This window comes from Tubulanus polymorphus, chromosome 1 (genome assembly GCF_964204645.1).
Source record: "Tubulanus polymorphus chromosome 1, tnTubPoly1.2, whole genome shotgun sequence".
Lineage (NCBI taxonomy): Eukaryota > Metazoa > Nemertea > Palaeonemertea > Tubulaniformes > Tubulanidae > Tubulanus > Tubulanus polymorphus.
In genome coordinates, this window is record NC_134025.1 from 3,540,258 (window position 1) to 3,564,828 (window position 24,571).

Here is a 24,571-nt window from a genome sequence, read left to right on the forward strand (position 1 = left end):
ATTTTATGTACAGAGGGGGAGGGGGGTTGAAAAATTTAAATTTTATGCGTAGGTAATAAATGATTGATCCCTAAGAAAATAAATATCCATCATATATTGAATTGCAGACTAATTGGAATGAATGATAGTAAGCAACTATATTTTGTTGAAAACGTATATATTCTGTAATCTCTGAGCAGAAAAACTCTTTAGCTACATCTTGACAAAACATTTGAAATGTATGAATTATTTTGAGACGTTAAATCAGCTTTCAGTTTGTTCATTTCGGTCTTTAATTCTTCATCATTCATCTCTGCAACTGGCAAATCTTTAATCTTCTGTAGAAAACTGTCGATTAGTTTTTCTCCTTCCTAAAAACAAAGAATCACAGAGTTCTCATATTTCCATCACATCAAACAACATACCGGTACCCACTGATGTTATAATACCCACCTTTTTAGCTATCCTTCTTTTCTTATCAGCAGGTTCATCTGAATGATCGGTACTCATTAGGCTACTAACAGATTGATAATCTTCCAAGGAGTTCGCCTTTTCTTTAGCAAACTATGAAGTTGAAAAAAGCCAATGATGATGATCAACCCACAATAATCAAACAATAGTATATCTCAATCCATAAAGAAATTACCTGAATAACATGTTTTGGAAAATGAGCCATTTCTGCTACATGAATTCCAAAACTCTGATCACATACTCCTGTGACAAAAAGCATACAGTAAAGGATAAGTTGAAAACTAAAGAAATAAACGAAGTCAATGTAGAAACTTACCAGGCTTTACTCTGTATAGAAGAGTTAGAGTATTATCAGCCGTTAATGCAGTTACATGGAGATTCTTTACGGTTGAAACTGAATCCGCTAATGCTGTCAGTTCGTGGAAGTGTGTTGCAAACAAACAAAAAGCTTTTATCTTGGTAGCGATAAACCTGCAATTTCAATGATTGATATTTATATACCGTACTGATTGCAAATGGAATCATTACAGTCGAAAAGAATATTCTACTCACTCTGAAATTGCCCAAGCCAAACCAAACCCATCATAGGTGGATGTCCCTCGTCCTAGTTCATCAATGATAATCAGCGATGATTCTGATGCCGACTGAAACCAATAGATTTCAATGGAATGAGCTGAATGCGGGAGAATACATAATGACCATACTGTCATCATACCCTTACATACCCGTAATATTGATGCAGTTTCCAACATTTCGGCCATAAAAGTTGATACACCTTTCAGTTGACTGTCACCAGCTCCGACTCGCGCCAGAATAGAATCAACAATTGAGATTTCAGCTTCGCTACAGGGTACATAACATCCCAACTGAGCCATTAAAACAACCACACCAATCTGTTACATAATAATATATTCAATTAAACGTTTTCCTTGATAATTAGCATTACAAACTTAATTAGGTCAGGAATGACTTACAGATCGTATGTACGTAGACTTTCCACCCATGTTTGGACCAGTTATTATCTGGAACATGCTATCATCCTTTGAAAAATTGGAATCATTCGGAATAAATGCAACGTCATCCTGCATCTCGAGACATGGATGACGTACTTCTTTCAAGTGAATCTTTCCAGCACCTATATTTAAATATATATACACACTGCAATACCTGATTTTATCAGTTACATGAAAATAAAGATAAACGTTAAATTGAAATGCTCTTACCCATTTCTAAGAGCTTAGGTCTTGTATAAGGAAGAGGAGCGCTAGCTGCAACATGGCCAAAACTAACGAGAACGTCAAGTTTAGCAATGATATCATTCAATGATACCATAGGTTCAATATATCCTGCTGCGATTGACACAATTTCAGACACAACACTTTTCTGTTGCTCATTGTACTGCTCTTTAGCTACTAGATAATCATTGTTCAGCTGTCGTAATGAGGTATTATGAAATCTGACACCGTTTTTGTTTGTATCAATTGTGATGTATTTCTTGTTATTACGAATTGCCTTCTCATCCTAAAATCAACCATCATAAACAATTTTATCGATACAAATGATAAATCAAATCAATCATGAGTCTAAAAGCTCTAGCTGTTTCCACTTACTTTCCTCGTCACACGGAAGAAATAACCAATCTGTGCATTACTTTCTAGCTTCAATACTTTACTAGGCTCGACATTCAAATCTCTGGCAACCTACACAATTAATCCAGAAGTCATCCATTACGGTATTCTAATTTCACAAATATTTCAAAATTCATGATGATGATACCTTATTCAATTCAGTCCTCATTTCTTCTTCAAGTTCATCTAACTTGTTCCTCAGTTCTGTAAATGTATCGAAATGAAATAAGGAGTAATCACCATAACAATTATGGAGACTGAAAAATAAGAAATGGATTGACAAATGTGAAGTATCGTTTGTTTACCTTGCAGATTTTCATCAAAATCAGGTTTGATAAGGTATTCATGGTTTTCTATCTGGGTAAAATCAAGTGTACTTTCAACCATTTCTTGGAACTTAGCAAAATCCATTAACAACTCCTGCAAAATAACAAGATAATATCATCATCTAAACAATAACAATAAGGCAACATTGAAATCTTTCCTGAATAACAACAAACCTTTGCTGGATTTGTAAAAACTGCCATTAAGAGTGGTTTGTGTTGGCTTTCATTCTTTTCAAGTGCTTCCAACAAATGGGGCATTTTCTCCAGAGCTTGATAAACCTTGTAACAATCCTGATCAATAGAAAAAGCATAGAGAACTGCTTACAGTGAATGCCACTGGGTTTCTAAACATATATCACGTTAAAATCTTACCTGAAGACCAGCTTTTTTGCGTTGAAACTTCTTAGCGAGCCGTTGAAAGTCTGGAATTCTGCGGAGCTGATCTTCTAAGAGAATCTGTCGTAATTCGGTGTCTTCAACGAATGTTTCCACGATGTTTAAACGTTCCTCTATTAAATATAAGTTCATTTTCATATAAGTCTCAATACAGAAATGAGACTTCAAGGAAGACTTCTCTGGAAGATGATAATGATATTACCTATTTTTCTAATGTCCATTAGCGGCTGTTTCACCCATTGACCAATGAGCCTTTGTCCTTGTGCAGTACGACACTTGTTCAATAGTCCAAGAACACTTTGATTCTTATTTCCACCTTCCAGTATAAATACAAACACTGAGACTAATACTAAAAATTACGCAATAAACATTACTCTTGATATTTACCTTCAGCAAGATTGGGTAAAAGATTCAAAGCCCGTACAGCTGCAGCATCAAGTTTCATATACAATCCTAAATCAAATGTCTTGAGGGTAAACTGATTGAAATTACTTTCATCATCCAATAACTGTAAGAAGACAATATGATTAAGTGGTCTTTCTACAATGTGTATATGCACAAGTCAAGAGAATATAAAATACCTCTAAATACTTCAGAAGACAAGCTATGGCACACATTGAATGTTCTTTGTCCATTTCAGCTACAAAATCAAACTTAACCTGATAAAAGTAGCAGCCTCAACAGGAATTTGAAATATTATTTAAAAGATACTCACGTAAAGCAGTACAGTTCATCTGTTCACCTTTCGGACATCTTAAAATCTGATTCAAATCTTGAACATTATCTTTTGTTGAGAAATCACCTAAACATCAACGAACATAAAATAATTGAAGCTACAAATCAATGAAGTCATCTTAAATTAGATTACCTAGAAATAGACATAAAATGTCTCCCGTTGATTGTAACCAATACGAGATTCAATGAAAATATAAAAACCTTTTTTTCGTTCAGTAATGAGTAACCCAGAGCGATTCAGTACATCTTTAACTTTCTGCATGTCGGCTGAGTTATCACCGCAATGAACGAGACATTCTTTCGGGCCTAACTGGACAATCAATGCCTGAAATAATGAAGACTCAAGTTCAGAATTTCGTTCCAAAACTGAATTTCACTGACAAATACGGTATAAACATACCTCCAAGTTTGAAAACTGTTCATTATCGAGGAATTCGGAAATTTCTAAACTGTGGAGAACAATATCTGCATATCCAATTCCAACAACCTATCAAATATTGAAATATTTGCTTCGTAGATTTCCCTTTTTAATCATTTAAATCAGATGGGTATCGTAATCATTCTATCTTTACCCGTTGACCATTTTCTGTAGATAATTTCAAAGCCATAACTCCAGCAGATGCCGACATCTCATTGTTACCAAACAGAATCTCTTCGAACTGTGTCAAATTACCAGGGGATCCCTAAAATATTTTGTTACATGAAGATTCTAATATTCTCACTATGAATTAATAGTATTTAACTTGTTTTACTTGTGTTATGCACTAAAAATATTGTTGAAATGTTGTGTCTCAATATTTTCAATTTAGCTATAAAGATTTGCTGGTACGCTGAAACTCTTAGGGAGCACTTCAAGATTCCAATCAATTTATTACACCAGCTCTAGTTAGCCATACCTTAAATGCGAGTGACCAATCATTGTTCCGAGACCCTCCTTTATTCTTATAAAGCTCAACACGATACTGTTTTACAAGGAGCAAATCTCTCACAAACATCTCGAAATTATTCTTACTGAGGACAACTGACCCCAATTTCTTGGAACCTAGAAATTACATCGGGCAACAATGAATTACATGAACCAGTACAACAACAGGGGTGGATCCAGGAAAATTCAGTCCAGTTCCAGAAAGAGAGGGCATTACTAGTTGGATAAATGCCACTCGGGGTACTACCCTCGATGTTTAGATATCCCTGATGAAATACATAAAAGACGCAAATTCCGAGAATGAACATCATTTGTAGGTTTTAACTATTCTGTCTTCTGACAAAAAGGGCAACCTCAATGGGAAGGCCCACACGTAAATCTGCTCGAGTGAACTGGTAAATCATGGAGTATAGTAAGGCTTCAAAAAAAAGATTATCTCTTAAATCAATCTGATTTCTTCTTTAATTCAGTATTTTATAAGGAGGTTTAACCTTTTTGTGAGATGTACCGGAATTGCAATTGGGTTGATTATTGTTTGATTACCTGATCCAAAGAACTTGATAACTGCAGTGGATTTATATACTTCTTTAGCAGTGAATTCTGCATCACAACCATGAACGGTGTAAAAATCCTAAAAGATGAAAAGATTATTGATAAGGGTTGATATGATTTTTTATGAATTCGTTTTAAAAATATGAAATTTTCAATAACAGAATAACTTACATTTCGGTCGAATATCCTGATTGTAGTATTTGGTTTCTGAAAAAAAGGTTATCACACAAAGGCCTATGAGAATTCTGAAATCTGGATTTGATTTAAAGCTGCTTTCAACACTGATGAATGCTTACCTCAGCAAGACTAGAATAGTAGGAATAAAACCCACTTTCTTGGGCCGTGTCTAAAAAACAACAAGCAGAATTTGTTTGTTAATATGAACTCAATAGGACAGCAATGGTGTATAAAGAAAGTGCACCCGTTATCACATTGAATACCTAGAATTCGATTAATATTTACCCAGAACTAATTCTTGTTTAGGCTGCACTGCCATTTCGATCAAATTTCAGAATTTTCAGAATTTCCCGCAAGCGCTCGAAGGGCTAATTCCGTTGGTTCATCCAGCTTCTCGATCTGTGTGCGAGAGGGCAATCACGTGACCTGTTTGTATAGTTTTGTAATTGCAAACTCTGGGAAGAATCCGAACTGGAGAATGAATATATCTACCAACAAAATAAGCCTTAAGTACGGGTTTTCCCATCTCGGTTTTCCCAGTTCCAACTACAGATCACATGACTAAAAGATGGCTGCGCCCATAGACGACGACGATCTGGACATTTTTAAAGATTTAATAGATGTAGAGTCAAGGTAGAATATTCCTACTGTTAATAATCTTTATAACTAACTCTTACAAATCATATTGAACGCGTTTTCTTCTCTCTTGATTTGAAGAATGCAAAACAAGAACCTTCATGTGAAAATATTCTGACATATGTTATGTTACAATTACATATATATCTATCTGATCTACACTTTAATAAATTAATCTTTTCACAGATTCCAGAGTGAAGGTTTTGAAAAAGGTTTCGAAGCTGGAAAGGAAAGTGGTTTCATGGAAGGCTTTAACGCCGGAGTAGAGCAAGGAAGGTCTATTGGTTCAGAGGTTTGTATCTAGTCTAGTACTAGCCGTCGTTCTACAAACAGCGTCTACTAGGGGTTAACCTCTATATGATACTTTAGCGTCAGACATTGTAGGGAACCGTAACAACGTCTGGTATTCAGACTAGTTTGTATCCACCATATTACTACGTGACCATATGCTGAGGAGTTTGTCTAATCTGGTGATACTGCTTTACTATATGGTCTGCATCATTAATAATCCCAACCTTAATGTGCTTTAGATTGGATTTTACAATGGATTCACCAAGCGACTTTTAACTGCATTCAGCGCAGATAAACTGGATAATGAAGACAAAAAATACAAACGGTAAGAACATCTATTGAACAAAAACTGATAGTCCCAAATAATGCTCTAGATATGTAGCATTTTACTTTTTTCAGGAAAGTCAAAGCCCTGACTTCGTTTCAGAAAATGTTGATGGATTTTGATATGGAGAATACCAAATCTGAGAATTTTTCTGAAGACCTTGAAAGCATTCGTGCCAAGTTTAAACAGGTGAGGTATAGCTAGCTGGATCTTTTAGATCACTTAATTTTGTGCAAAATTTCCAGCTTTAACCAAAGCTTTCTTTGAATTGCAGGTGTGTTCATTGATGAAGGCAAGTTCCAGTGCTCAAGATAATGCCGGCTTACAATTCTGAAGTGCCCTTTACATGTATTGTGGATTAAACTTGCCAAATTTTCACACAGTGACTATGCGTTTACGGTCATACAGTCAGTCCTAAATGAACTAATGATTGTCACACTCAAGGTGTTGGAAATCATATACGCAGACTGTCATATCTTAGATATCGGGTACTCTATGAACTGAAATAAAGGCTATTAAGCATGATTAGATTTAGCGTTCATTTTAAGGATTGCTGATTGATGAAAACTTCTGTCTTAAGCAAACCCTGATATTTCGTGTTGCCTCTCACCTCGCAGAGTTCCGATAACAAATACCACAATTAATTAAAACTAAGAATATCGATAATATTTTATTAGACATATAAAAGCCAAAAACACCATCTCAACATTAATATACACTTTTAAAAGTATAACAGCAACTCTGAAACAAATCCGCTTTAAATCGTGAATACCCGTAATTTTGAAATACCAGTTTAAATACCAATCAATCTAGGCAGGCTGAGATCAAGTGGGTCGTATTATTATCAACCGCAATCCCTGAGAATAATAAATATATACCAATAAAGCCAATATCAATACCGGCATTTATTCAGAATTGCCACACTATGCTAATTATTATAGACATTTTGCAAACTATATCCTATTATTGCTTATTAAAGATGACAATGATTAATACGGTATACATGTTACATGACTTTATGATTTACTTGTAAATATATCTAACTAAACGTGAACAAATGTGTATATAAAATGAGTATTATTACCACTCCAGTTAAATTAAAGTTGTTGATTATGACATTATAAAAATAAACAGTGAGTTGTTTAAAAAGCCTATGGATGCACAACATAGGCAGGGAATTTTAATTTGCACAGTACAGAACTACTTTGTATTATGCTCAATGATCCATATTTTTTCAATGAAAGGTTCATCTATTTTCATGAGTCGAATAATCGAAGAATATCTCTTAAATTATGAAATCTCTAGTTACATTCGATCAGCAGTAATTTCCTCTCTCTCAGTCGATTCGTGTCCTCTTAAATGTTCTGCATCGTTCAAAATCAAACACGTGGCTCTTGTCTTATCCAATTCGGCATCGGACGTGCTTATCAAAAACTTCGACACGGCAGTGTTAGGTATACGCCATCTACCTTTTATTCTGGAGCCGTCGGCAAGTTTACAATCAAGACCTGACTGTAGATACTTTATCAATTGACGTATAAAACCGCCGTGCGTTACGACTAATGCTTCACCGACTAACGGCGGGATGTACTCGCTATCATCGAAACTATTCCGACCGGAACTGATACGAGACATGCGAGTAACACGCTGTTCTACGAGCGGTGATAAAGAGACATTCGGGAAAGCAGCTCCCTCTACAACGGCAGCGTTCAAATTCTTCAGATCCGTATCGCAAAGACTTTTAGGTGGGATATTCACAGGCACTGATATATCTTCTGGATTAATGTCAGTCTGAAGTGGTTCGATAGCTCCATTACAATTCAAGGTTGAGGTACTATCTGCATTCTGGTTTTTCAAATCGGCCGCATCAGTAAAGACACTTTCAGGACTGCTACTGTAATTCAGTGAATTTACAATTCTCGTCTGCTTCACGCACAGAACAGGTTCTACATTAGGATCGGTTTTTAGCTTCAGTTTGACCATTTCTTTACATAAATCATGGAAGAACTGCATGGCTCTTTGTTTCAACTGTAATTAAAACATACATCATGTGTAACTTCATTGAACATAAGACATTAATAATAGGAGGAAGTGGAAATTTTGCCAATATGGCATTATTCTTGTAAATTCTAATTAACCATACATTTTTGCAATAAGGGTTAGAAAATGAGGTTGATTAATGTTCTAGGACCAGGATTAAAGTTAAGGTTAGATTAAGGGTCAAGTGAAGGTTTAGGGTTTGAGGTTAGGATAACAGTTAGGGATAGCGTTAGGTTGAGGGCTTCCAACAGTTAAAATCGTCATGATTTTGGCTAAGGTTATTGTAGGTTGCACTAACACACAGTAGGGGGTCAGTTCAAATCCCAATTTTTGAGTTGACAGATTTCTCTTTGATACTTTTTGAATAGTAACGAATTCGAATAGTCCAGTACATTAGTACATATGCCCAACCCGTAACCAATCGGAATGAGCTATAGGCTTAAAGCATTTACAGGAATAATGTTGCTTCCTAATTCATGTGTTAACGCTTAAGTTACCTGTTCAATAGATTCTCCTTCAGGAGGATTCCACTGATCAAGTCCTAGCTTTTCTGTCTTCATCGCTTTTTCCAGTGCAATTCTTGTTTTCCCTTCATAAACTCCATAATTCTATAGATTAAACCAAATGTATCTATCTATTTTGACAAAATCACAACACAACTGTGAATAAATAATCTAGGGGATAAAACTTACTCTTTCACGAATCCGAATATCTTGCTGAATAGGCAGATTTCTAGCTATTTTGTTAGTTTCTCTAATAACCTCAGCTGTCTGTAACAGAAAATATATTATATTACGATACAAGTGTACATAACACATGCAATATTAGGTATTTAACATGAACAACTTCACCTTAAGAGCACGTTGCAGATCACTTGAATAGATATGAGAGAACTTTTCATCCTTTAAACGATTACCGGCTAATTGCGCCTGAGCTATACCCACATCGGACAAATGTACATCTGATTGCCCTACAAAAAAAATTGTTCTAGTTTAGTAAACCTGATCATAAATATGATATAATCACAAGCTTTTTCTTTCTCACCTTGAATAATTCCGTCTCTGTTTGCAGGAGTTTCCCCACTGCAAGAAGATAGTATTGTATAGTTCTTAAATAAGCAATAACAGAAAAATAATAAAAGATATTCACTGTCTACTTTACTTACTGTCGGACTAGAGTTAACGTGAAAACAATCATGCTATAGAAGACAGCGGCTTCCAGTTTAAGAAAATTGGTATCTTTAGGAGTCAGAACTGATATCGAAATCCTGCAAAAAATATGACACAATAGGAAATACGCTAAATTTTGGTAAAACTATGTAGGGGTGGATCCAGCTTACCGCTACTACTGCTTGAGCCGTACTCGCAATTCCCTTCTATTTTTCAGGTTCTGGTTTTATATCAATTTAAGATGGCCAAATTTGAATAATCGAAAATGGGTAGGGCCTAAGCTTCTTATTTCTAATAGGTGAATAATTCTTTAATAGGAAGTCAAACTCAGCCAATCAGAGATGATATACGGTAAAATAACTTTTTTTTGGACCGTAACCACTTCCTTTTTTTAAACATGTCAAAATGTCATATCTGGATACAGAGATAGACTTTATGCCCCAAATTGACTCAGATTGCATCGAAGAGGCCTAAAAATTCAAGATATTCTATGACATAGACCTAATAATGACATAGGTGCCCTTCCACTGGCAGAAGAGTATTCAACTCAAAAAAGACAAAATATCTTGATTGTTCATTTCATAATTCACAGCGTCATGGAGGAGATCTAACATTTTATCTTATCGGGATACTCACTATACTGCTAATTGAAGAGGATCTTCATTAGCAAAATTAATTAGTATGAAAATTATTCTTTGCAAAACTGCGCTACGACCTTGGGATTTGTAATCGGAATGTACGTAAAACACGGAAGGAGAGACTTACACTCCTAGTCCAAACCAAGTCCGATTTCGTCTTTTTTATCTCACGGTTAATTTGTTACAGGTGCGACGCTACAATTTTATTTTGTTCTTTTAAAGAGCTCCACACTGCGGTCTATCAACCATGGCTGAGTTAAACCACCATGAAACTGCTGAAGTTTCACCAGATGATAAAAAGAAAGCCAGTGAATTCAAAGAAAAAGCGAATGAATTATTCAAAAGTAAAATTTCAATATATTTCTTTCAATTCTATATCGCCAACAAGTAGTAGACTCACTCACAAAAAAAGTTTTTCACTTGCGGACTGCTCTTTTCTCTCTCCTGCCTCTGGGTGTAGTCAGTAACACAGGTGCTCGTATCAGAGTTGTAGGTAATGTAAAAACGATAATCTGTTGATCCTATGTCTATAGTATATACATAGACATAGGATTAACAGATTATCGTTTTTACATTCAACTCTGATACGAGCCTGTGGTCAGTAACCTGTCTGTGGTTTAGTTTCACGATCGGATATTTTCACAAACCACATGGTATAAGCCCATCCGATTATAAAAAGCTTACCACCAACGTTTAGGTAACTAATTACCTCTGGTTGTAAAATATTCCAGACCCAGGCGTAGCCTTGGAGCCTTGAGACGCCCTGCTTGTATGTGACTCAACTGTCATTCACAATCAGACATATTTTAATGAATGAACTTCTTGTTCATTATTAATGATTCAATTCATGTTATCTTATATTTTCAGAACAAGATTACGATAAAGCAATTGACTTCTATACTAATGCTATTGAAATTGATGCAACTGAAGCGGCTTACTTCTCAAACCGCAGTTTTGCGTATTTAAAAATAGAATGTTTTGGTTATGCGCTTCAAGATGCCAATTCGGCTTTAGAAATAGATCCAAAATATGTGAAGGTATTAATACGAGTAAACCAATGTGAAGCAGTTGGTTTAACTTGAACTTGAAATAGTTTTATATTTTAATTACAGGCTTATTATCGACGAGCTTCTGCTAATATGGCTCTCGGAAAATTTAAACTGGCACTAAAAGATTTTGAATCGGTAAGCGTAGGTCCTGAAAGGTGTAATATCGAGTTATGGGAATTGTTCTGTTTTCTTGATAATATTTGAATAAATTTCAGGTTACAAAATGTCGTCCTAATGATAAGGACGCTCGGACCAAATATCTAGAATGTAAGAAAATAGTTACGCGTATCGCATTTGAAAAAGCTATTTCCGTTGATGATAAACAAGTTAGCATCGTTGAAAAACTCGACTTAGACTCAATGAGTATGTGTCCTTCGGATTTCTTCTTGTCGACTTCTCTGACATTCTGATCAATGTAGTATAAATATCGGTATTTCAGCCATCGAGGATGAGTATAAGGGACCAAAACTTGAAGACGGCAAAGTCACTTTACAGTTCATGAAAGATCTCATGGAAACTTATAAGAAACAAGAAAAACTTCATAGAAAATATGCTTATCAGGTAGATATATTCCATGCATTTCGATTCTGATGAACAGTATTAGGATTAATTTGAATATTTGCCTAACGTTTTATTGTAGATTTTGGTTGACGTGAAAAAATTATTCATGGAACTTCCAAGTCTTGTTGAAATCAAGGTTCCCGAAGTATGTCATAGTTATGGATTGGATGATATTTGAAAACAAGCCATTTCTTTTATAATTCGTCCAATGTGCCCCTTTTGTCTATGCATTTCTATTTTTTTTACAGGAGAAAAAGTTCACAGTTTGCGGAGACATTCATGGTCAGTTTTATGATTTGATGAATATATTTGAACTCAATGGTCTACCATCGGAAGAAAATCCTTACGTATCCTTTTCTATAGAATTGACCAAAATGCGACTGAATACTGTAAATGAAATATCCGTTCTTTAACAATTGCAAAGTTATTTAATGGTGATTTTGTTGACCGCGGATCGTTTTCAGTTGAATGTATATTTACATTATTTGGATTTCGTTTGCTCTATCCGAACCATTTCTTCATGTCCAGAGGTTTGTGGATTCTACTCTTAGTGATGGCCGATTCATCGATTATTAGCGAAAGATTGTTTATTTCACGATGTGTTGCTTTCTCATTGGTACAGGAAATCATGAAAGTTCAACAATGAACAAAATGTATGGCTTTGAAGGTGAAGTGAAATCAAAGTATAACGCACAGATGATCGATTTGTTTACCGAGGTTTACAATTGGCTTCCATTATGCCATACAATCAATAATAAGGTCATGGTATGTACCTGGTAATCTTTAAACCATTCTGAAATAAACTTAGCTTCTCCCTGTCACAATATTACATATATTCTGCCCCAGTACTCTGGTGGAATATTTTACCTAGTCCAGTTAGATCTAGTCATTCAATCGGTGTTTTTAAATCTAAGCTGAAACTCCTTTTAGATTTCTATGTTCTCTTATGATGTAAAGCCAATTAGCATATTTTATATGGATTTTAGGCTGAATAAATTATCATTAATTATTATTATCATATAGTGCGTATATGATGTGTTTTATAGGTAATGCATGGCGGTTTGTTCAGCGATAGTGAATTAACTCTCGATACTCTAAAGAAAATTGATCGTAATCGACAACCTCCTGACAGTGGTATGTTTAATAGTATTCACAGATATGTAGAAGAAAAATGAATTCAGTGTAATATCATTAACTTGAAGCTTGAATTGTTGAAATACACTTTTTGAAAATTTTACTTACTCCAGGCCCAATGTGTGAGCTGTTATGGTCAGATCCTCAACCCCAGTGTGGCTTGGCCCCAAGTAAAAGGGGGATAGGTGTACATTTCGGTCCAGATGTAACGGAGAATTTCTTAAAACGGAATAATCTAGACTACGTTATACGAAGCCACGAAGTCAGGCAGAAAGGATATGAAGTTGCTCATAATGGGAAATGTATAACTGTGTTTTCTGCACCAAATTACTGGTAAAGACTTGACAGATAATTGAAAAAAATGTGTTTTAACTGACCGAGATATAGGCCTAATCATGTGTGCTTTATATTTTCAGTGATATGATGGGCAATGAAGGTGCATTCATTACTTTGTACGGCCATGATCTTACACCCAAGTTCACAACATATAAGGAAGTGGTGAGTAATTACATAATCATCTCATGATTGAATGAAATCCCACTCACAGCTCATTATCATTCGAGTTTTCCCTTCTTTTTCAGCCTCATCCAAATGTAAGACCGATGGCTTATGCCAACTCCATCATGTCGATGCTCGCGTGAGAGTAACTGTTATTTATAACATGAATATAATGAATTAACTTCGGTAAACATCGTTGAAATGAAACACTGTGGGAGTACTGTTTACAATCATTGTCAAAGTGAACATGGAATTTGCATGGATACAGCTGTGCTGTTTCTTGGATTAGCGAGAATTATTTTGTTCTTCTACCTAAAGAATGGAATACACGATTTTCGACTAGTTTAAATGACAAGTGATGCTGGTCATGTCTGTCTACCAATGGATGAAGAGTGGCTCTTGTTTAATACGTAGGAAACAAGTGGCTGTTGCCATTATATGAATTATCTAGATCCCATAAGAATGTATTTTTTGTTACCCGCTATCAATAAAAATGTCGTAAGAGAAAGCGTGGTACTTCGATTCAAATTCGATCAATGAATTTGTAGAAAAAATGGAAGTCGTTTTTACAAAATTTTTGTTGACTATTTTAAGACGAATTAACAATAATAATAGCAAGTCTACTGTTACTGCCAAAAAGTATTTTTGCTTTTATGGTTTTGCTTTGGTCTTTTATTGAGGCTTGTACTAGTCAAGATCAGTAAGTTTACTCCTTGATTTCGATCTAATCTGGCCTATGTATAATAATTCGAGCTGATTTCAATTCATTAGTCCCAAATGATCTGAATTGAACTTGTTCCCCTGTATTATATAGCAATCAGATGATGGAAGTCAAATTTATCCACTGAAACTATTCTCAGCTCAAGTTGGATGTTTTGGGACTGTATAAGTGTCCGGCTTAGTGGTATCCCAGTTTGATGGCTATGTTGTATAGTCACAAAAATATTTCTACAAATATCCAAGTTGAACAGTTATCCCTGTTAATTGGATCCAAGTGGCGCAGTCGACTGTCATTTTCCTCATTAAGCAAGGCAATGTTGAAGGTGAAGTTTCTTGGAAAGTTAGTTAAACTACTCTGCTGGCTGCTTTTAGCATAAATCCATTGGACAGCTTAAAATCTACTGCTGCATTAAAATCGATGCAACCTTCATTGTATGTATTGGGAACACAATTCATACTTCATTCAAGAGAGAAGAACAAGACGTCCTTAGAGGCTGATTGGATAACAAATCAACACATGACAAACTAGGCATTTTGTAAGGATAGTATCCTTTATTTTTCATCTTACAAGAATCTTACACATGGTTCATTCGTAACAACATTCAAACCAGTTCCACTCCAGTATCTATAATAATCAACACGGTAAGCAAGGCGCACCGCGTTGTTTTATAACATTCGTTCAAATGTAGAAAAGACTGGGTCGAGACAGAATTCATACTATTAACAGACAACAACTAAAAATCTTCTTTTTTGAGACCTCAAACAGGAATGCTAATTGGTTAAAGACCGGAATAAAATGCGATGAAATTATTGCTTTTTTAAAGAGATTCTGCATGCTTAGCCACTGTTGGATTTCAATTAATATCAACATTTTCAATATTACTTGCTGTTCATTCCTGCATGATGACAAACGCAATGCTATTTATTGCACATGGAACTATCGATAAATTGGCTTTGTAAGGGGAAACCAATCCTTCTAACAGTTACACCGCCTACGTAGCTTCTGACCCACTCCTTTCTACATCTCACTTCATAACCAAAGTATAACTAACCAAAGTATAAAAAATAAATGAAAAATTACCCCTGGTAGGTTGAAAACAGTTGACCGATATTATTTCATTTATGTATTCAAACAATTTTAATTTGTTAGCATATTCTGTAACTGAAAATCTACGACCAAAAATATCAGTGATTAGACTTCCGACCAAGTCAAGGTGTCAAATCAGTGAAATCAATTTCTCAAACCGGTTTTAGTTCAACAAATAGAATTAAGACCAGAAATTTCGGTGAATTCCATTCCATCAATAAGTGGAATATCAATGATACTGGTTTTAAAAAATATTCTCTTCATATTGAAACTGGTCTTGTACTTTTCAAGCATTTCTTAACAAAGTGGAATATGATGATGACGAGTTCATGAACAGTACTCTGTATCATTTTACACATTTCACTCAACATCGATACCAACAATGTATAGAACCATTTCATACAAAATATCACAATCTATTCTACCTAAGACGAGTTCTTTTTTACCCTTTTATTAACTGTGAACACTGTATTGAAGAACTTCGTACTTAGGATCGCACTTTTCATATCGAGATCATCTTGTTCAACATTAGCACCCATACATACCATAACACGGCATGATTTACCTCTCGGCCAAACTAAAACTTGGCTTTAACCCAATACATCCTTGGCCTCAACAACTGTTCTCAACCCATGATGAATATATAGCAATCCAAAAATCAAGGCAACACTGGTCACAGGACTTTTAAGAGAAAACTTTTCGTGAAGCGGTGAAAAAGAATTACCATTATCATTTAATATAATTATCATCATCATAATTACCATTATCATAATTATTACAATTCATAAATCATAGATTCACTCACCTCAAAATTTTTTATCATTATAATTTCACTCATACTTAAACATGCCCACAACATTCAATTATTTCCCCGATAAGAGTGCCTAAAGCCTAGCTATATCAGTTGTGAGTCAACTCTCATGTAAAGACTAATGCAATACGTGATAGTAATTCAATGTTTTCGAACAGGTTCATCAAAAATTTAAAATCCACACAGTCTTTCACAATATAATGTTAATTATCATTTAATACGAATGACATATTTAGTGCCACAATGAAACCTCCCAACATATAATAATAGTATAGTAATAATCCCCCGAATTCAATAAAATATAATAGTATATCAGTATTTACGAATCATTTCATTATCAATATCGTAATTATATCAACATCGTCATCATTTATCGTTACTTTCGACAAAAAAGTTGCTTGCAAGTGCCAAAAACTGCCCAATAGTTTTTTTTTTCAACCATTATTTAAATAGTGCCAAATATATTTATAATCGGTATTTATACCACGAAAGCTATCAATGAATACTACACTAAATGATTTTCATCATAAAAAGCATTATTATTATTATTATTATCAATTTACAGTTATTTTTAATGATACAATGATAGTTGCCTGTAACCAGTGCTACAATGACTGCAGCTGTGAATCAATTCTTTGTTAGCCATTTATTTTATTTCTTATTATCATCGACGACATCATCGATATATCAATATTATTGCACGTTCAACACAATCGAAAGTTAATTTATTCATTATTTCATTATCATCGTTATAACAATAAATAGCAATAAACATTAAATAAGTTATCATTCAAATTCAACCGCGAAAAAAAATCCGTCAGATCACGCGAAATTCAGAGCGAGAAAACGTTGCTCAATTTTCTATCAGTCAGAATCAATAGATTCCCCTGATTTACGAATAAAGTTGTGAGAATGTAGAGATTTTAGAGTCTTCATATACCGCTACATATAAATATCAAACAAAGAATTGCTTGATTCAGATCTGCAAATTGGATATCACATGTGAACACACTCATATGGAGACACCTCCCATAATGTGGCAATGGTTTGGACATCCGTTTAATGCCAAAATGCCCAGAAGTAGGAGGACCAGTGCCACACACAGATATCTCGATAAATTATTTCAATTTAACGAAGTGGACTCGTCTGCACACTGGATCCTCCAGTTGAACGATTGTCATCTGGTCCTCTTACCCCGAAGCTAGGTCACCAGCCGGGCCGGCCGATTTCGTCCGGATTGCTCAACCCCATATGGCACTTGCAGCGGTTACGTTGACTTGGGCACTTCAAGCTGAGAAAAAGAAAGTTAAAACATTAGTCCAACTTTTGTCTTCATGCGCGCGTTTTGCGAATTCCAAACACTATCCGCGTGTGGAGAGAATATTGATGACGACGTTCCTCAGTCAAATATCAGAAATGAACAAGAGTCGTCAGTGTAGTACGTCGCATACGGATCTCCTGCTTCACATGAAAATAAACAGACACAATAAACAATACCGTACAATCAAATTCATTCACCACCAAGTACATTTTGCGTTCCACTTCCACCATTCTCAATATTATATCTTAAGGCACAATTTTGCATGCCATGCATCTATGATAAAATGCTTCTAGAAAAAGAATCCGGAAAGGCCAACTAACTATATGTAACGAACGATTTAAAATTTGATTGTACAGTATTACTTAAGAATCTAAAAACAATATTTAGTTTCTCCCAGATCATTGACAACAGCGAGAACATGGTACACGTATGCAAGACTAATGTCTTAAGAAATCAGTCTCCTATTCAAACTTGCTTACTTCAGATGATTTCAAACCAAGCAATAAAATTCACTCATAGATCTATATTAGGTTATCAGTTTAGGCCCGACGTATTTTCCTGATGATCAGACATTAGAATTTAACACAAAGGCATATAATGTGCAACACAGAAGCTCTTGTTAAAATAGATTCCAGCTACTGAAATTTATTTCATTCACAAACCAACCAAAAGGGAAGGGGCATGCAAGGATGTAACATAATTTGTATGCTACAATGTAATCAAAACAGAATTACTTACAAGAGATAGACATATTTTACTTACTGACTTCAGTTTTCAATTATTGTTTATTGCTCGATGATAAATTCTTTTAGAGAAATTCACAATCATGATCTTTGGTTTGTTGCAGTCGATAAAATGTTTTAGAGGAGGCAGCTTTTGCTGAATCGACTGGAATGGTTGGCGAGTTTAGAACACAGAATGTACATGGGTACCGATACGCTTCATAAGTATATCACGGGTTTCGAAAATATGAGGAACGTTCTGGACAAAAGCATGATCCGAGTTGAAATCATCATTTCACTACGAGACTGCTATTGCACGCCATCGCTTTCACTGCAAGCATTTCATCTCTATAACTTACCGAACATAAAAACCTTTCAATAACATAATACAGAATTTCATGTACACAACTCACACCTCAGGACCTCTTTTCAGACTACAATCTTTATCAATTGAACAACAATGAACATTTACATGTTCAGCCATTCATCAGCAATACGATTTAAAACATTTTAAACCTGTGCAGAGAATAACTGACAGGTAAATATTTACCTTTTCTGACTAAATAACGAAGTATTCGCCGAAAAGTTACGAGAATTCTTGACGATAATTCAGAATTTGGGGAGTTTGTCAGCATCGACTGCCACCTTGTCAACAGATACCCATTTAAAGGAGAAAGATAACTAATTAAAAAGAGCCAATCATTGGTAACATCATCCGTGTCAATAATTGAACTTGGAAGACTTTGAATCGTTTTCTTTTTTTAGTAAAGATAACAAATTTGTTTCGTTGAAATCAATGACTACACTTTATTTGTTTATTTTATTTTACTCAATTACTCTGCACTGAAACATCCAGACAATTAATACAAGACATAAGCCAGAATTCTACGAACTGATTATGAATATAATATCATGTCTGCCAAAAACAAAGTCTGGATACAAAGAATATACATTATCTGACAAAACCACAAGAGTTTGTTGTATCTCTCTAATGAAGATTGAAAACTACAGCTAAGAATTTTGCTAACATTTAGTAAACACAAAGCAAAAGATCTCCGCAGAACTGCTTTTAGTTCTCTGACATCCAGATGATTTTGAGATCACTATCAAAATATATATATGCTGTTACTAGGTAAGAAATCAATCATACCTTGTCTCTTATATATTCAATATTTTTGGGTAAACGTATTGATTTTGAAGGCAGAATAATCCATTTCTCGTAAGTACTGGTTAAAAGTCTTCAACGTTTCAATTTTCAGATATTATGTGTAATCCATGAAGTAGTTGTAGTGATGATGAATGAACGATAAAAACCACATTTTCTGCAGTTTTTAAAGCAGGCACTTTCGCCATGGGTCTATTTACAGTGATGGCTATTTACAATGAGTCTCCTTGCGAACCTTCTCTCAATTAGGAAATGGAAAGCTCGATTTTCAAGGGTTTTAGTGAGTTTTTTGTCCATGATTGCCGTGAAAGAACTGTCGAAACATAGATATCGTTAAGATATCTCGCCGTGAATAGCAAATTTAGCTCCAATTTTGACCATATGAATCTTGATACCACTGAGCATCATTATTATTTCCGTAATTGTTGAAGCCAGATTGTCCGAGAGGTTGTTGAGCAATGGGCTGTGCACCCCAATTTTCCTGAACATTACGGCGCTTGCCACCACCCTGGGTGTGGTCGCCACCCATCTTACGCTTACCTCCCCGCTGCTGTTGCTGCTGCTTAGGTCCTCCAGCAGCTCCGCGAGATAGTGGTGGTGGTGCACCACGACCACGCATACCACCTGCGCCACCACCTCTAACCGGCATACCTCCACGACCGCGTGGAATAGGAGCGATACCTCTACCACGAGCACCTCCGCGACCTCGAGGGATCTACAACACATTATCAACAAATATTTGCCAGATGATTATTATACGATCTTAGAAACCGACGATAAAAAGAAAACCCTTCCCCACGCCTTAATTGATTTCAGTAAAATTCATAAGGAATTTTCATACAATATGAGAATGAATCAGAATTAGTAAAATAACTGTAACAACACCTACATTTACCTTGGCCGGTGGTCCACCTCTTCCACGTCTGGGCGGCGCTGGTCCGTATCCACCAGTGAAGCAATAATCGTCGTAATACTCGTAACCATAACAGTACGGATCATTGTATCCACCTCTATAATCATCGTAACATTCATAGCCATAGTCGTAACCATAGTCTTAATAAACGAGAACAAACGTGCAACATCAATACAATTAATACCGGTACAACTCTGAATTAACCAGGCCTTACCATATCCTCGGCCCATAGGTGGCGGTGGAGGTCGTCTCATACCCCTTCCCATCGGTCCACCACGCTGCGGTCCCCAATCACCATGACTGAAACACAATGAAAGTTGATACTAACGGACCCTACGCGATATCCGTCGTGAAAGCTCGTTTAAAACTGAGATAATTACATCTATCGAAGATTCCTCGAAATTCTGTGATGGAAATTTTGAAAACAGTTTCTTAATATTTGCAGTCTAGGTAGATACATTTTATCGACCACAGAAATCTCAAATAAATCAGTTGAAGCTTTGTCTACAGAGGTATTTTAGTGTACGCAATAAAAATCGAAACTAGTATTCAAGGAGATTAGAAGTATTTACCACCTAGCTTGCATCATTATCATCATCATTCGTTGTCTTTCTTGTTCACGTTTCCTCGCTTCTTTGCTTTTCTTGGACGCCTCGGATTGCGGCTTTGCCAACGTGATTTCCATTCTAGGTTTATTCGGTTCATCGCCCTCATCAATTGTCTGTAAAAATCAGGATATCAGTTTAACTATTGCAGTGCGGTGTATGAATTGATGGCTTTTGCTAGTACACCGCACTGCGGTGTATTGATGTAATTAGTTTTTATCTCTATTGAAAGATGGCAGCACCTGTCAAACATAGTGAAATATTAGTAACTAACGATACAACGCACTTTAGTGGTATTCCCGATATTCAACACACTAGGGCGAAAATTTTCAAAATTTTTAAATTATCTCCAGCACTATAGGGTATTGATTAGTCAGCGCTGAAAGGATTAAATCGTTTTTTCATAAGACAATCATCGACAAATTCTTTAAAAGATTATTTACGGACCTGTCCTTGAAGTTCGCTCATAGCGAGTTCAGCGGCATCTCGTTCCTCGTAATGAATAAATGCATAATTCTTTTGTTTCTTCACCCGTTCTAGTGCACCATATTTACAGAACCTCTCCTTCAACTGTTCCTCGGTTACCTCAGATGTCAGATTGCGTACGTACAATACTTTAACCTGGAAAACGAGAATCACATGACGTCGAACGCTTTCGATACAACAGAACTTGTGCAAGTAGATTATCGATCTAATAATTTTTCCCCAAAAAGTCCCTGAATTCTAATTGTTCATAGTTGAAGTCAGGACATATTTTGCCAGTCACAAATTTCGGACGTACGCAAGTTTTACTGAATAATTGTAAACATTGTACGCTAATCATAGAAAAATACTGACTTTAGACATTGTATCTTCATCTGGTTCTTCCTGTGGATCAGCCCAATCAACGATTATATCACAATTCCACACTTTTCTGCCATTACCCAGTCGACGTTTGGCGGATGAAGCATTCTTGTGTGTATCATATTCAAGAAATGCGAATCCCCGATTCTTTTTCTTGCAATCATCAGCACAGCCGTATATAATAACCTGTTTCAGGCCCTCTGAAATAAACACCACGTAAGTCCACGCTGTAGAAATTCATCGCGGCACAACATGATTCATGATTTGTTCATCATTATTACCTGCTAATTTTTTGAATTCCTCTAAGATTTCTTCTTGGCCTTTGTTCTTCGGAATATTACCGACGAATATTCTAGTGTTTGCAATCGAGATGTTTACTTTAAGCGCTTTTCCTTTTTTGATTTCATAATTGTTATACTGAAAGACGTTTAGATAGTAAATCATCAGTGGAACATCAATAATTTTGTGTTAAGTATCTTCTTATCGAACTAACCTTATCAACAGCATTTTGAGCTCCTTCTTTTGTACAAAATGTAACGAAACAATATCCACGATTCTGTCCAGTTAGCGGATCCATCATTAAACGTAAATCCCAAATTTCACCACATTTCTCGAACAAAGGAATCAACTCGTCTTCAAATACATCTTTCGGTATTTTACCGCAAAAAACCTGAAATTTAGATCGGACATATCAAATCCTTATTCACAAATAGCAAAATAATTAGTAGTAATGTATAATCAGAGCAACATAGATACCTCGTGACCGGCTCCCGGGCAAGATTCAGAGGGATCAACTCCAGGTGGAGGACCACCGTATTTTCTCTGGCCTGTCGTGACATCCAGTGAATAACCGGACTTATCTAGAATTTCCTGCAAAACAATGTTAACATTGAGATTAATAATTTTTGTCAGCAATCGAATAAAGATTCAAGCACAATAAGGTACTGGCGGCACAACAATACACTGGCTTACTCCTAGCGAAAATAAGTTCATATTTAATAAAATTTTAAAAAGATTTTTTGACCTCTCGGGGTATGTTTTAGATTTGAAAATTGATTTACTAATGAGTAAAGCGGATTCAAATTTAACCGAAAATGTAAATGAAATTAAAGCGCAGAAACCAAGTAACCACTAGCGAACCTGGTGGATGATTGGTCGCTACAGTAGCAATCCCGGTTCATCATCGACTGATCAGTTGTTTTACCTTTAATTTAGCTTCATCCGGACCTTTCTTCTCCGCTTGAGGTATCTTGTATTTTTGTCGATATGCTTTCATGACGCCGCACAAATAAGCGCTTTTATTGCCGACATGTTCCAGGTCGCTTTCCTGAAATTGTTTCAATACTGCAATGGCTCCCTCTGCTGGAAAGTCTTTCAACGCGTCGAGCGCTCGGTTATCCAGATCTTCATGTTTTAATAATGCTAAAATAAGACGATAATTCAGTCATTATTTCATAATTGACATAATTACATTAATTGCGTCCTCATATTATAATTCTTTAAAAGAGTTATCAAAATTTGAGATGAAAGCCTCATTTTTAACTCACATCATAACTAGGCCTATTACTTATTATCATTAAACTCTTACTTGAACAAGTTTTGGTTATACTTGCGGTATAATTTTCAATATATTTATAACGTCCAAGCAGGACCCAAGTATTGTATTCAGTCATCGAAATCGAGACCTGGATATATCAGTTTAACAACGTACCAGTTTTGTATATATCATCCAATTCTTCAGCAACTCTTTTTACTAGGCCGTGTTCGAGCAATTTGTGATAACTTTCAGTTCTTTCTTCTTGTTCTGTTTCCTGTTTGATTTCGGATTCTAAAGGCTGTTCCATGCCCCCATTTTCAGTCATTTTCACCTGTGAAATAATATGAACGCAATTAATGACCATCTCGGAATTTCCTGTGATCAAACAATGCTAGGTAATATTTTAAAGGTCCAGAGGTCAAAATAATCCAAATTCAAGCCAATGAAGTTCTAGAATACCATCAATTCATTAACATTAAGATATGAAGACCATACAAACATTCTTCCTCTTGGCAATTTATTCATTGATTCTCTTCCACAGAATTCATGGATACACACACGTCATGACATAGGCCTATGATATAGGCCTGCTGGGAATACTCAAGAATTATTTATCATTCTTCATTTTTAACTAGGAGGTATTATCATCAAAGACTCAAGTTCCAGGCTTGTTGATGTCATACTTTATTCATGTGACCCCTGTACTTTCACTAGCATTGTTTTGACAGGATCTGTCAAAATAAAATTTGACAGCTGATGGATAGGCTGATCGAAATTTTTCTAACTAAATATTACATGCATATCTGGACTGAAGTGAGAATACAAATCAGCTTAAAAGAAACTGATCGAGTAACATAACAAGCAGTAAGGGGCTGATAGTGACGTCGGGTGATAAAAGGCCTTCTTCTTAATTAAATAGCACGACGCAGAATTGAAAATCGACGTAGAGTTTTATTTCGTCGTTCAAATATCAGTGTTTCACGTCTCATTTCACATATTTCTGACGTCCTCTCGTGAAAACAAATACATCACGTTAAACATGAGATCATTTCTAATGAGTTCGATGAGTTTAAACGCACCGATTATTCCAAAAGCGGCCGAAATACGAATGGAAAATAAATTGTTGAATCAGTCCAAATAAAATTTTCTAAACCAAAATGGCGTCGATATCCCACGTGACTTCCCGTTGCGGGGCTCTCACATCATTTTCACGGCTATCAAATTATAAATTAACTTTATTTGGTACTATTGATATTTTGCGGGTCCAGTTGCAACGGGTCAAATGACGATTCGTAGCAATGGGGGATTAAACCTTCT

The 24,571-nt window shown here is 35.6% G+C and overlaps 5 protein-coding genes across 7 annotated transcripts; 2 read left to right on the forward strand and 3 right to left on the reverse strand.

The window, feature by feature from the left end:
- Positions 1-150: 150 nt before the first annotated feature.
- Positions 151-5,708, reverse strand: LOC141915042 (DNA mismatch repair protein Msh2-like). The gene is made up of 25 exons (XM_074806436.1): positions 5,475-5,708; positions 5,309-5,358; positions 5,184-5,219; positions 5,004-5,091; positions 4,432-4,577; positions 4,108-4,218; positions 3,936-4,022; positions 3,737-3,860; positions 3,516-3,602; positions 3,382-3,440; positions 3,188-3,308; positions 3,003-3,116; positions 2,777-2,913; positions 2,579-2,695; positions 2,384-2,498; positions 2,227-2,282; positions 2,061-2,150; positions 1,674-1,971; positions 1,425-1,585; positions 1,176-1,343; positions 1,003-1,094; positions 767-921; positions 626-693; positions 433-543; positions 151-350 (listed from the first exon to the last, which is right to left on the reverse strand). Exons 1-25 carry the CDS (start codon positions 5,506-5,508, stop codon positions 189-191), a joined length of 2,787 nt encoding a protein of 928 aa, XP_074662537.1. The 5' UTR covers positions 5,509-5,708; the 3' UTR covers positions 151-188.
- A 7-nt stretch (positions 5,709-5,715) lies between these two features.
- On the forward strand, positions 5,716-6,948 carry LOC141915073 (uncharacterized). The gene is made up of 5 exons (XM_074806480.1): positions 5,716-5,822; positions 6,012-6,117; positions 6,356-6,441; positions 6,516-6,630; positions 6,716-6,948. Exons 1-5 carry the CDS (start codon positions 5,758-5,760, stop codon positions 6,773-6,775), a joined length of 432 nt encoding a protein of 143 aa, XP_074662581.1. The 5' UTR covers positions 5,716-5,757; the 3' UTR covers positions 6,776-6,948.
- A 193-nt stretch (positions 6,949-7,141) lies between these two features.
- On the reverse strand, positions 7,142-10,364 carry LOC141915063 (fructose-2,6-bisphosphatase TIGAR-like). 2 transcript variants are annotated; one of them, XM_074806469.1, is made up of 7 exons: positions 10,287-10,364; positions 9,647-9,748; positions 9,526-9,563; positions 9,333-9,451; positions 9,174-9,251; positions 8,979-9,089; positions 7,142-8,469 (listed from the first exon to the last, which is right to left on the reverse strand). In XM_074806469.1, exons 2-7 carry the CDS (start codon positions 9,676-9,678, stop codon positions 7,747-7,749), a joined length of 1,101 nt encoding a protein of 366 aa, XP_074662570.1. In that variant the 5' UTR covers positions 9,679-9,748; positions 10,287-10,364; the 3' UTR covers positions 7,142-7,746. The 2 variants fall into 2 exon arrangements, with proteins under 2 accessions (XP_074662570.1, XP_074662571.1); XM_074806470.1 differs by lacking the exon at positions 10,287-10,364 and adding an exon at positions 9,821-10,007.
- Positions 9,914-14,159, forward strand: LOC141915057 (serine/threonine-protein phosphatase 5-like). 2 transcript variants are annotated; one of them, XM_074806460.1, is made up of 14 exons: positions 9,914-9,948; positions 10,511-10,632; positions 11,156-11,325; positions 11,401-11,472; positions 11,553-11,700; positions 11,777-11,898; positions 11,978-12,043; positions 12,147-12,245; positions 12,323-12,428; positions 12,521-12,663; positions 12,945-13,032; positions 13,146-13,365; positions 13,449-13,530; positions 13,614-14,159. In XM_074806460.1, the coding sequence occupies exons 2-14, from the start codon at positions 10,536-10,538 to the stop codon at positions 13,671-13,673; spliced, it is 1,473 nt and encodes a 490-aa protein (XP_074662561.1). In that variant the 5' UTR covers positions 9,914-9,948; positions 10,511-10,535; the 3' UTR covers positions 13,674-14,159. The 2 variants fall into 2 exon arrangements, with proteins under 2 accessions (XP_074662561.1, XP_074662560.1); XM_074806459.1 differs by lacking the exon at positions 9,914-9,948 and having other exon boundaries at positions 9,950-10,632.
- Positions 14,160-14,796: 637 nt separating this feature from the next.
- Positions 14,797-24,427, reverse strand: LOC141915050 (heterogeneous nuclear ribonucleoprotein R-like). The gene is made up of 13 exons (XM_074806448.1): positions 24,334-24,427; positions 23,429-23,585; positions 22,922-23,139; positions 22,474-22,587; positions 22,211-22,387; positions 21,999-22,134; positions 21,712-21,917; positions 21,322-21,495; positions 20,842-20,990; positions 20,484-20,569; positions 20,246-20,409; positions 18,742-20,071; positions 14,797-17,439 (listed from the first exon to the last, which is right to left on the reverse strand). The coding sequence occupies exons 2-12, from the start codon at positions 23,577-23,579 to the stop codon at positions 19,718-19,720; spliced, it is 1,929 nt and encodes a 642-aa protein (XP_074662549.1). The 5' UTR covers positions 23,580-23,585; positions 24,334-24,427; the 3' UTR covers positions 14,797-17,439; positions 18,742-19,717.
- Between the last annotated feature and the right edge of the window lie 144 nt (positions 24,428-24,571).